At 40.0% G+C, this 13,798-nt stretch overlaps 1 protein-coding gene across 1 annotated transcript; it reads left to right on the forward strand.

The window, feature by feature from the left end:
- The first annotated feature begins 9,611 nt into the window (after window positions 1-9,611).
- LOC130140755 (uncharacterized) lies at window positions 9,612-11,199 on the forward strand. The gene is made up of 2 exons (XM_056321066.1): window positions 9,612-10,273; window positions 11,169-11,199. Exons 1-2 carry the CDS (start codon window positions 9,612-9,614, stop codon window positions 11,197-11,199), a joined length of 693 nt encoding a protein of 230 aa, XP_056177041.1.
- The last annotated feature ends 2,599 nt before the right edge of the window (window positions 11,200-13,798 follow it).

Genomic DNA, 13,798 nt, shown 5'->3' on the forward strand with positions numbered 1-13,798 from the left:
GTTGGAAACGGAAAGTAGAAAGAATAAAAATGTTCTTTCCTATTTTCTATTGAAGTCACGGTCAAATTTGGAAAGTTTATCAGTGACTTGAACTGGAGCATTATTTGGTCAACTTGAATATATAGATATATATTTGGTTGGTGAGTTTTTTAGCCGCATGTTGATCAACGCATGCATTGAATACTTGAAGCGCCGCTCGTTTGTGAGTGCTTCGTGTGCTAAGACGTGCAAAGGGAACTCGTGAATTGTATTCATAAGTCAGTATTCGGGCTATAAAATCTTGTGTTAAGATTTATGTGTAATTCTTTCGTGAGATTGAGAGATTATTTGGTGAGAAATTATAAAGTTAGACACTATTTGATTTATTGGGTGGAATTGGGGCTTGTGAAATATTTAAAGTGTTGGAGTGACTTGAGTGTATTTATAATATCCTCTGTATCGCTTGATTTATAGTGGAATTCGTTGCTGCTCTTCCTGTGGACGTAGATCACTATGACCGAAATACGTAAATCTGATGTCCGATTTATTTTTTTATTTGTCTATTTTATTGTTCGATGGCTTGCTTCCGCAACACATACAAACAAAACAAATATGTAATATTTCAATTATCTTTACTTTCTTGTATTGTATTTTTAGTTTTCAGACTCGCGTTATTTATTAAATTCCGGCATGTTTCTTAGCTCTAGTCCCTAGATTCATGTCGTCAATTAAATTTTACCGTAGCATCTTCATGTTATCAAGGTTTGTCGACAATTAAATTCCAACATAATTTGTTTGCGCTTTGTTCTATTGAAGTGACTGTATTCTTCAAACCTTATCGTAGATTGCATTACGGCACAGATTATGTTTGTATAGTGTCATTCAAAGTGAAGTTATCGATTTCCTTATCTACTTTTACAAGACATAGCTTTATTTTAGTCGCCACCAATTATTTTACAAAACGGGTCGAAGTGATCTCTTATAAACATTACTCAAAAACTGTAAAACAGTTCATAGAAATACATACTATACATCAATTCGGCATATCTGAAACTATAACTGCCGATCAAGGAACTGTTTTTACTGGTCGAGAGGTGCTGGACTTCACAAAATCAAGAGGTATTAAAATGATACACTCAACACCCTATTATGCTTAGCAGAACCCAAGATTTCTAACCCTGTTTTAAAGTCTAAAGTTTGGTGGGTCGTGCGCTCATCTCAGTCAACGGATGAAAGGGGGAAGAGTCAAACAGCCAATGATATTCCATTTATCTTGATATTGCTCCGGAATACGCTTACATAACACCAAGATACCTTCGATTCCTGTGGTCTATAACCAATGCAAGCAGGCAAAGTCGGAATTTTCAGGATCAGTTTAACAGCCCATCATTTGTTAAGCCAGAAAACTACAAGTTTGTTCCTCCGCAGAAGGCAAAAATCTTACTAGTTTAACATGTTACTCCTTTTAGGAGCATTCTCGTAATAATGAAAAATTATTCCGTAAATTTAATACATATGCTGAATTGAATATGGACCGACAAATTTTATTAGATGACCAATCTTAGCTATGCCGATGTCTAATCCAAGCAACAAATAGTTTCCATATATCAATTTCGACTCTCCTCAAAGCCTGTGTTGATGCTAGCTTTAGAATTACATGTATCGCATATTTGTGTATTTTAAATTATGGATAGTGACCTATATTGGTGCGCTCTTTCTCAATTCCAGAAAAAAATATTAGTATAGTTGCGTATCAATAACCATCGGAACCTGTGCTATTAGATCAATACGAGTTTTTTTAGCGTCATAGATGAATTTAAGAGTTCGTTATATTATTCAATTGAATATACACAACATTTAGATTTCTTAAAAAACACGTAACAAAAAATCGTGAGAACTCCACACCATGTCCTATTGCAAAAACACAAGTTTTCTTAGAATTATTATTGTTGTGATTGGTTTTTTCAGTCGCAATCACTTACAACTTACAAGCTAAATCTACCCAAAATTGGGAAAAGTACCAAAAAAGTCATAAACCTATTACATTGGTACCAATTCAGTTATAAACTTTTCAATTAGACCAATTTAGTCTTAAATTTTTTTACATTGGTACCAATTTAGTCCACCCGGTCAATTTAGGCCTGAAATCGCTGATGCGGACGCCGGCGGTCCTACGTGGCACCGCTGGTGCTGACGTGGACAAAATTGATAATTTTTTAATAATTTTTTCAGATTTTTAAAAATTTTTTTTTCCTTTTTTTTTTCTCTTTTCTTTTCCTTTTTTTTTTCTTTTTCTAGAAATTAACAGCCATAGACGAGGGCCCTTGTGCCCTCGCCGGCCACGGGCAAGGGCGTCGGTCCTCACTTGGTCTGGGCTAGGGTGTCGCCCCCTCGCCTGGATTTGGGCGACGATTTCGACCCTCGCCTGGATCTGGCGGAGGGCGTTGGCCCTCGCCCATGGCTGGTGAGGGCACAGCAGCCCTTGCCCAGACTAGGTGAGGGTCGCTGGCCTTCGCCTGTGGCCGTCAGTTTCTAAAAGAAGAAAAAAGAAGGAAAGAAAAGTGAAAAAAAGAAAAAAAATCTGAAAAAATTATTAAAAAATTATAAATTTTGTTCACGTCAGTGCTGGTGGTGTCACGTGAACGCCAGCGATTTTCTGCCTAAATTGGCCGGATGAACTGAATTTGTACCAATGTAAAAAGATTTAGGACTAAATTGGTCTAATTGAAAAATTTAGAACTGAATTGGTACTAATGTAACGGATTTAGAACTTTTTTGGTACTTTTCCCATCCAAAATTTCCACAGACACATGCCGTTCGTTCACACGACTTCGTGGGAATTCAGGAAAACAACTAGAAGCTCTCCAATGTTTGAACGTAGACTAGTCTCTATTGTTCTTTCTTTTCTGTAGGTTTGGTGGGCTCTTGCGCCATCCCTTTCATGGAGGACCTTGGTTTGCTTTTCCTCCCCTCGCGCTATGAAGTAGGTTAGCTAACAGCAGCTTCGCCTTTTATGAAGTAGATCTGCACGTTGTGTGCTTTCCATATAATCAACCAATGAAGATTAATCTAATAAGAGTATTCATTGCCCACTCTCATTATCTTCTTCTGAAATTTTAATTTAAAATTTCAGATAAGCGACTTGCAATTTTAAAATTGAAAATAAAATACATTGAGCTACTCGCGGTGACGCAGCGTTCAGCGAGTAATTCAAGCAAAACCTTGCTTAGAGAGAAATCCCGAAATTCAATATTGATGATAATGTTATGTTTTTTTCAAAAAGAATCCTAAAATAAGCTTATATATCTCTAAACCAAACCCTACTAGGACTATAAAGCATAAAATATCAAAATTACAAAACTGCCCTTAAAATTAAAATCCATAAAAAAATTAAAATAATAAAAAGACCCATGTAAATAAATCCTGAATCGCTCAAATCCATCTTTAGTCACGGCCAAAGGCGGTGAGTTGTCTTCAGACCGCCGTTTCGCTTCAAACGACCGAATTTGAGCCCAATCCGATGTCGTTAACCAGGCCCGCTGGTTCTAGTCGCATTACCGTTTCGCCGTCCATTTGGACTTCTACCTGTCCAACTGGTCCAAAAACGCACTACTAATAGATTCTGCATCATTCTCCTCCACTTGAAAAAAACTCGTCCTCGAGTTAAAATCAGGATCTGGATATAACGGCTCTGGGCTCATGAAACGGTGATAAATCAGCAACATTGAAAGTGTTAGATATGCCTATACTATGTGGAAGGTCTATAACATAAGCATTATCGTTGATCTTCTTGCTGATAGTGTAAGGCCCATATTTCTTTTGCTGCAATTTGCTATAAGATCCAACTGGTAATCGCTCTTTACGAAGAAAAACCATGACCTGATCACCTACCGCAAACACCTGCTTTCGCCTGTGCTTATCTGCTGCAGCTTTATACTTCTGATTAGCTTCCTCTAGCTTCTGTTGGACTTCATGATGCACTTCCACAATCTGTTTAGCCATACGATCCGCTCCTACACTCTTATCCGTTTGCTTAGGCAACTGTACTAAATTCAGAGTATGCTGAGACGCCTTTGTATAAACAATAGAAAAAAGGCGACCTACAAATAGAACTATGAACTGCATTATTATAAGTAAACTTTGCCTGTGATAAAGCAACATCCCACTGCTTCGGCTTATCTCCACAAATACTTCGAATCAAGTTTCCCAGAGCTCTATTAACCACCTCTGTTTGCCCATCAGTCTGCGGGTGAGCTGTGCTACTGAAATTTAAAGATGAATCAAACAATTTCCACAAAATCTGCCAAAAATGCCCCAGAAATTTACTGTCCCTATCAGAGGTAATAGACTTAGGGACACCATGCAAATGAACCACCTCCTTAAAGAATAACTTGGCCACACTTACTGCATCAGAAGTCTTTCTACAAGGAATGAAGTGCGCCATCTTGGAAAATCTGTCAACTATAACAAAAACATAATCCACACCTTTTTGTGTTCGTGGCAAACCAAGCACAAAATCCATGGACAGATTTTCTCATATATTGTCAGGGACAGGTAATGGCATATGCAGACCTGTATTCTTATATTTCCCCTTAGCAGTCTGGCAAACATAACACTTTTGTACGTATCTGCTGACATCTCTACGCAACTGGCGCCAGTAAAATCGCTTCCGAACTGCAGCAATAGTTTTATCAAGACTCAGGTGTGCAGCTAATCCACCATCATGTAAATCACGAATTACCTTCTCTCGTAATGATGTTTGAGGAAGGCAAAGCTGGTTTCTACGCATCAACTAGCCATCCTACACATAAAATTCTTACACAGGTTGACCAGCAGCACATGACTTCTAAATTTGCCCAAAGTCATCATCATCTGCATAACGGTCTTTCAGCTGCTCGAACCCCAAGATGTCTTGGCGTAATGTAATCAACAAGCCAGCTCTCCTACTCAATGCATCTGCTACGACATTATGCACACCTGACTTGTGTTGTAATTTGAAAGGAAATTTTTGCAAAAATTGACACCATCGCGCATGCATATCTTTGTTAATCGTCTTCTAACTATTTAGATACTTCAAAGCTTCATGATCAGAATAAATGACGAATTCTTTCCCAATCAGATAATGCTCCCAAGTCTTCAAAACCTTACGACAGAATAGAATTCTTTGTCATAAGTGCTCTACTTCTGCCTCGCCTTGCTAAGCTTCTCACTGAAATAGCAAATTGGTCTGCGTTCTTGAGACAAAATAGCTCCTGTACCCACTCCACTGGCATCACAGTCCACTTCAAATAATTTATCAAAATCAGGTAAGGCAAGAACATGTGCAGTACATAACTTTTCCTTCAGAATGGCAAAACTATTCTCTACTTCCTCTCCTCATAGAAATTTTCCTTTCTTCATACTTTCAGTAATCGGAGCTGCAATAGTACTGAAATTCTTAATAAATCGCCGATAGAAAGTAGCCAACCCATGACAACTCCTAACGTCAGAAACTATTTTTGGAGTCGGCCACTCTCTGATTGCTCTTATCTTCGCCTCATCTACCTCTATTCCTTCAGCAGTAATAATAAACCCCAAGAATAACAGCTTATTAGTTAAAAAAACTTCACTTCTTAAGATTAACATAGAGCCTATTAATCTGCAAAGCTGTCAACACCTCCATTAAGTGCATAAGATGATCCTCCTCAGTCTTACTATAAATCAGGATATCATTAAAATAAACTACAACGAATTTGCCAATAAAAGATTTCAAAACTTGATTCATAAGCCTCATGAAAGTACTTGGAGCAATGGAAAGTCCGAAAGGCATTACCAACCATTCGTACAACCCCTCCTTTGTTTTGAAAGCTGTCTTCCACTCATCTCCAGGCCGAATCCGAATCTCATGGTACCCATTCTTCAAATCCAGTTTCGATAACCACTTAGCACCGTGCAACCTATCCAGCATGTCATATAATCTCGGAATTAGAAACTTGTAACCCACAGTTATTTTATTAATGGCCATGCTATCTACACACATCCGCCAACTCCCATCTTTCTTAGGAGTCAACAAGGCCAGAACAGCACATGGGCTTATGCTATTCTGAATGTGCCCCTTTCGCAACAACTCCTCCACCTTCACTTTTAGATTCTCGCTCTCTTTAGGACTCATCCTATAGTGCGGTAAATTAGGCAGACTAGCACTAGGAATTAAGTTTATATGGTGCTGAATATCGCGCATAAGAGACAACCCATCTGGGATCTCCACAGGCATCAGCTCACTAAACTCCTTCAATAAAGGTTTAACTGATTCGGGCTGTTCCTCCACTTGTAATTCAACCTTTGGCTCGAATGCCCGTTTCACTATTAACGGGTGAATCTGTCGAGTCTCCTTAATCTCAGCTTCAAATTTCTTTGTAAGGATAAGGAAATTATTTGCAGCAGCTTATTTTCCTTTATTCTTTAGTGGCAGCAACATGTACTTTACTCCATCCTTCACGAGGTTATACTGATTGCTCTTTCCCGAATGCTGCACATCTACATCAAATTGCCACGGCCTCCCAAACAACACGTGTGACATCCGGAAATTTCGTAATCATATGTTTGTGACGTTAGAAATTTCTATGTTTGAAAATGATACTTAGATTTAAAGCTAAGTATTATTTTCGAGTTAGTATTCGTGTGGACGCGTAGGAATTTTCGTTGGATCGTATTTCGCGAAGCGCGGATTCGGAAACGTAATCGTACCGAGTCCGACGTGTTTCATATTTAGACGTTGTCGTGTGCGTTAATCGTAGTGCGGTATTAATTAGATTACCGTCGTCTTGGTAATTAGTGGGCATTATTATTATTATTATTGTTTTATCTTAGTTAAGTAAGGTTATTGCCGTAAGAAAAAGAGGGAAGAAATCTACTCAAAAATATCCTCTGGACTCTTATTTCCCTCACGTGGCTGTTGAAGAAGAGTTGACCGAATGCCATTTGTCCCCTTGGGCTAGACACCTAAGCCTTGGGTAATCATTTCCCTTGGCCAATACTCCTACGATTAAGCTGCTGATTTCTTCCACCTGGCCTTGATGAAGAGATAAGATGCCACCTGTGAATACAATGAATTTACCCACCCCTTCGAATACCTCTCCGTTTTCACTTTCGCCTGGGTAATTACCGAAGATCATTTTCACCCAAACCCATACTCTCTCCTTCACTTTCTACTCTCGCCATCACCGATCCAAAATTTCCGGAAGAGTTTTAACCTTTGGGGTGTTCAGATTCTGTTCAAGGTAAGTGAAAATTCTAGGTTTAAGCTAAGTAAATCTACTTGGCACTTGCAACTTGGTTGCTTGAGAAAGGTTATTTTGAGGTGCAATAGTGAGGTTGTGATGATGGTTGAATCTGTTTTGCTGGTTCTGTGCAAGTTCAAATGGATGTGATTTGTTTCCTTAAAGTATGGCGATAATATCGGCAAGCGGAACGATTAAATCGGAATGAGTAAGTGTAAATTTTGAGGTGATTGTTGGGTTCTTACTATTGGTTTATGTATGTTTAAAAAGGGTAGAAAATCGTTTTACTCAAAGTGATGATTATGTTTATTGTGATACTCAAAGTGCTGATGATGTTTATTTGATTCTCCAAGGGATGTTTTTGTTTATTTTTGAAACTGGGCAGATTTTTAATCCTCAAAATTTGGTTTTGTGTACCTTGAAACTGCTAAGACTTTGTTATCAAAATCTGGTTCTGTGTACTTTTGAACCTGCTCAGACTTTGCTATCAAAATCTGGTTCTGTCCACTTTTGAAAAATATTCAGATTTTACTTTCGGACTTTAACTTCATACTTTACCTTCGAGACTTTACTTTGAGACTTTACCTTGATTTAACATCCGGACTTTGCGTTCGAGACTCTACTTTTAAAATTGCTTAGACTTTGCTGCTCAGATTTTACCGTTCATACTTACTATTCAGATTTTACTGTTCAGATTTTACTGTTCATCAGATTTTACTGTTCAGATTTACTATTCAGATTTTACTGTTCATAATTACTGTTTAGGTTACTGTTCAGACTTACTTATAAAACTGATTCAGACTTTATTGTTCAGAACCTACTTTTGAGTCTGAATTAGGTTCTGAGTCTGAATTTACTTCTGAGTCTGAACCCGCCTCTGAGTCTGAATTTACTTTTGAGTCTGAATTAGGTTCTGAGTCTGAATTTACTTCTGAGTCTGAATCCGCTTCTGAGTCTGAATCTGTTCCTGAGTCTGAACTTGCTTCTGATGACTCGAATTTGCTTCTGAACCCCAAATTGCTTATGAGCTGAGTTGCTACTGAGTTTGAAATGTATTGTTTCATGTTTAAATTGCTCGGATGATGCATTTCATGGCTTTAAAGTACAAAAACCGTGATGGCTCGGTATGGGACGGGCCAAAGCGGACTTTTGCATACAAATACTTGGTTGTCATGACTTGCATGGGAATAATATTAATTCCGTCGCCCATTTAGTGGTGTGTGATGATGCCCCGTGTGTCGGGATGCCCCGTTGGTCGGGATGCCCCGGGGAGTGTTTCGGGATGCCTCGGGAGTCGAGATGCCTCGTTGGTCGGGATGCCCCGGGTGTGTGCCGGGATGCCTCGGAGTTGGGATGCCCCGTTGGTCGGGATGCCCCGGGAGTGTTCGGGAGGATGAAGTAATGAATCTAATCGAATGAGCATAAATGTTTTACATCATGCTTGCGGTAAGTGAAAATATCATGGTATGTTGCATTATTCAGATTTTGCGGCACATCCAGACGGAAAAGGTATAACTTGCATTCAAAATCTATGCGTATCGTTTGCTATGCATGCGTATGTGTTCAGGCCAGGGGTAGTGGTAAGCTGATTTTCCTAACTTAAAACTAGAGATTTCATTTGCTGGGCTTCGGCTCATTCCATCATTTTTTCAGATATGTAGGATGGATGTTCCACAGCCCCTACGTTTTGGAGTTCCTGTTCATTTTGATGCTGTTTATGAGGATGTGTTTGCGCCGGAGCTTGACGCTGTATATACTAAGTGTAGTTCTACGATATGGGTTGATGTGGGGCTTCCGGAATGGGTTTCTTATCTTTTTGTTGCTTGGTATTTCAACTTGGAGGGCGAGTTGATTGGCCCGTTGAGGGGCTTTGACCTAGACGATGGTGGTTCCGCAGCGGAGGGTGAAGTGATCGACCCGTGACGGCCGGACTTTGTGCGACTTTTGGATGAAGGTTCTAGTTGGAGATAGGCAACCCCGACCTACCCGAGTTTTGTTTTTGTACTTGTTTAATGCTTTGTCCGAGTTGTAAATCGACAAGGGTTTATTAATGAGAAGAAAAAAATATTTTGACTAAATTTATGTGATATTCATGTCTAGGCTTTGTTTTCTGCTGGTCAATTTATTAATAATACTAATTGGTACGTGTCGCGCGTGACGTTCTGGGGCGTCACAGCCTGTTTGGTATCAGAGCAGGTTTTACCCATGGAGTGATAAGGTGCGCTTAGAATTTGGAGTAGTAGACTTGGCGTAGATTGCGCGAGTGTAGAAAATCAAGTGCTTGTGTTTGCTCTTGATTGATTTTGCGCTACAAGTAACTTCTGTTACTTATTAGTTAGTGGCTAAGTAAGATATATATGTAAGTATCACAAGATGAGTTCGGATAGCAACATAGAAAAGGATCCTCGGTTGGAAGGAATCCTTCAAGTGCTTGCCAATGTCGGAAGTCTAATGGAGAAGCAAGAACTACAACGAGCTGCCTCTGGCTCTGGCAATGGCGAACGCCGTTTACAAGGTCTGGTCGAACAATTTTTGAAACTGAAACCACCACGGTTTGCTGGAACTGGAAATCCTGAAGAGGCAGAAGCGTGGATTGACGGGATGGAGAAGATATTCGATCTACTGGACTGTAATGACGTTGACAAAATAGCCCTAGCAGAATACCAACTCCAAGGAAATGCCAGACACTGGTGGAAGGCATCCAAGGAGACCGTGTTTCCAACCGGCCTTAATGAAACTTGGGGCGTTTTTGTCAAGGTATTTTTCGGGAAATACTTCTCTGATTGTGCCCGGGATAAAAAGGTGATGGAGTTTATGCAACTGAAACAAAATGACCTAACTGTGGACCAGTATGAAGCCAAGTTTGCAGAACTTTCAAGGTTCGCCCCCAGGTTGGTTGAAGACAAGGAAGACAAAGCTAAAAGATTTCGAGATGGCTTGAGACCAGATATCAGAAGTAAGCTAGTGCCCTTGAATTTGAAGGATTATAATGAGTTGTACGAACGCGCACAACTTGTTGAAAAGGATTTGGCAGAGTTAGCGGAGACAACATTGACTTTCCAAGCACGACCCAATTGCCAAACTTTCCAACCTAATATTCATCGTGACAAGAGGCCCATGCAAACTGGAAAACGGCCTTTTGTTCCAAATAAAAGGAACAATGTTGGAGGTTTTGGATTTACGCGAAACAATCGACCGGCGATGCATATGCAATCTCCTAATAATATATGTCGCACTTGTGGCAAGCGACATGAAGGTACGCCATGCCCAGTTTTAAGGGAGTGCTATTGGTGTGGACAGCGAGGTCACATATTACGAGATTGTCCAGTAATGAAGCAACAACGTATCACGCCCCCACAACAACTACAGCAGTCGTCTCAAAACAAGATCTCGCAACAGGGAAATTCCTCAAGGCCACCAGCTCAAGGTCGAATTTACGCGATCACACGGAGGAAAGTTGAAGCCTCCAAAACGGTTATATCGGGTATCATCTCATGCCCAACAAGAATGCTTATACATTATTTGATACGGGTGCCACACATTCATTTATATCTGCACGATTCATGAAATTGATTGGATTAAGTCCTCGACCACTCGAAATACCCCTTTGTGTTTCTACACCGTTAAGAGATACAATTATGTCCACATTGATATGTAAAGACTGTAAGATCTCTATAAGTGGACACGATCAAACAATAGATTTGATCGTATTGACTATGTTCGACTTCGATGTTATTCTGGGGATGGATTGGCTTCGTAAGCAACGAGCCAACATGGACTGCTATCGGAAGATAATCCAATTTAATCCCCCTAATTGTCCTAGTTTCGAATTCTTTGGAAAGGGAGCAAATCCTTCAATGCCGCTGATCTCTGCGCTCGAGGCACATCGTCTTCTTGATAATGGTTGTCAAGGATATTTGGCGTTTGTAGGGGATCAATCAAGGGAAGAAATGAAACTTGAAGAAATCCCCGTAGTTCGAGAATTTCCTGACATATTCCCGGAAGAATTACCAGGGTTACCACCAGAGCGTGACATCGAATTTGTTATCGAATTAGCTCCGGGAATAGATCCTATTTCCAAAGCTCCTTATCGGATGGCATTAACGGAGCTAAAGGAATTAAAAGTGCAGCTACAAGAATTACTTGACAAAGGTTTTATCCGACCCAGTGCATCACCTTGGGGTGCACCGGTATTGTTTGTAAAGAAGAAAGATGGGTCAATGCGCCTTTGCATTGATTATCGACAATTAAACCAAGTCACGATCAAGAATAAGTATCCGCTTCCAAGGATCGATGACTTATTTGATCAGCTGCAAGGGGCGTCAATATTCTCCAAGATCGATTTAAGGTCAGGGTATCATCAATTGCGGATTAAGGAGGAAGATATTCCTAAGACGGCTTTTCGAACTCGATATGGACATTACGAGTTCTTAGTTATGCCTTTTGGTTTAACTAATGCACCAGCCGCATTCATGGATTTAATGAATAGAGTATTTAAGCCGTTTTTGGATCAATTCGTAATAGTATTCATCGATGATATCCTTATATACTCAAAGGAACGAGAGGAGCATGAGCAACATCTAAGACTTGTGCTTCAAACACTTCGCAAACACAAGTTATATGCGAAATTTAGCAAGTGTGAATTCTGGTTGGATCGTGTGGTATTTCTGGGTCATGTAGTAACCGGTGAAGGAATATCGGTGGACCCATCGAAGGTTGAGTCAGTAATAAATTGGCCAAGACCGACAACAATAACAGAGATTCGAAGTTTCTTGGGTCTAGCTGGATATTATCGAAGATTTGTCGAAGGATTTTCTCGCCTTGCGGCTCCATTGACTAAATTGACACGGAAGGAAGTGAAGTTTGAATGGTCAGTAGAATGTGAGCAAAGTTTTCAAGAACTCAAAAGAAGATTGACTACGGCTCCAATATTGACAATACCAGCAGGATCCGGAGGTTTCGTAATTTATAGTGATGCATCTTACAAGGGGCTTGGTTGTGTTTTGATGCAACATGGAAGAGTAGTTGCCTATGCGTCAAGACAGTTGAAATCATATGAGCTAAATTATCCGACCCATGACTTAGAACTTGCCGCAATTGTTTTTGCTTTGAAGATATGGAGACATTATCTATATGGGGAGAAGTTCGAAATTTATACGGACCACAAGAGTCTGAAATACCTATTCTCTCAAAAAGAATTGAATATGAGACAAAGACGTTGGATAGAGTTGTTAAAGGATTATGATTGCGAAATCTTATATCATCCCGGAAAGGCAAATAAAGTCGCGGATGCTCTTAGCCGAAAGTCAACTCAAATGGTTGCCCAGATGATGATTAAGGAATGGACCTTGCTTGAAGCGGCTAGAGATTCTGAATTTAGATTTGATATGAGTAGTCTTTCAAATGTAATAGCTACTCTTAGAATTGAACCTGAGATTGTGCAAAGAATCAAGATCCTACAACAAACAGATCTTGAGATTTCAAAAGTCAGGGAAGAGACTTTAGAAGGGAAAAGGCCAGACTTTCAGGTATCAGAAGATGGAGTTCTAAAATTTCATGGACAACTTTGTGTGCCTAATGACATTGATTTAAGGAATGAAATTTTGTTAGAAGCACATCGAAGCAATTACAGTGTGCATCCAGGAAGCACGAAAATGTATCAAAACCTCCGTCACCATTTTTGGTGGAATGGAATGAAGATGGATATTGCTAAACATGTCTCGAGATGTTTGACATGCCAGCAAGTGAAAGCAGAACATCGTAAATCGGGTGGAATGTTGAAACCGTTAGAAATACCTGAGTGGAAATGGGAGCATGTGACGATGGACTTTGTTCAAGGATTGCCAAGGACATCGACGGGCCACAATTCCATCTGGGTGATAGTGGATCGTCTAACGAAATCTGCTCATTTCCTTGCGGTGCGAATAGACTATACATTGGACAAATATGCTGAGCTGTATGTCCAACAAATAGTTCGATTGCATGGAGTACCTGTAACTATCACGTCAGATCGAGATCCAAGGTTCACTGCGAACTTTTGGCGAAGTCTTCAAACTGCATTGGGAACTAAACTCCAATATAGTACTGCTTTTCATCCCCAAACTGATGGTCAATCAGAACGAACTATCCAGACGTTGGAAGATATGCTGCGAGCTTGTATAATTGACTTTAAAGGCAGTTGGAATGAACATTTGCATTTGGTGGAGTTCGCTTACAATAATAGTTTTCAGCAAAGTATCGGCATGGCTCCTTTCGAAGCATTGTATGGGAGAGCCTGCAGAACTCCTATCTGTTGGAGTGAAGTTGGCGAAAGGAAATTAACGGGACCGGAGTTAGTACGAATCACTTCAGACACTGTAAAAGTGATTCGGGATCGGCTTAAAACTGCTCAAAGTCGACAAAAGAGTTATGCGGATAAACGTAGAAGACCATTGGAATTCAATGTTGGTGACCATGTATTCTTAAAGGTGTCGCCGATGAAAGGTGTTTCACGATTTGGAAAGAAAGGCAAGCTAAGTCCAAGGTTTATAGGGCCTTTTGAAATTCTTGAAAAGATTGGT

This window comes from Syzygium oleosum, unplaced genomic scaffold, assembly GCF_021117445.2.
Source record: "Syzygium oleosum isolate NSW1041296 unplaced genomic scaffold, Sole_v2.1 Sole_v2.21, whole genome shotgun sequence".
Lineage (NCBI taxonomy): Eukaryota > Viridiplantae > Streptophyta > Magnoliopsida > Myrtales > Myrtaceae > Syzygium > Syzygium oleosum.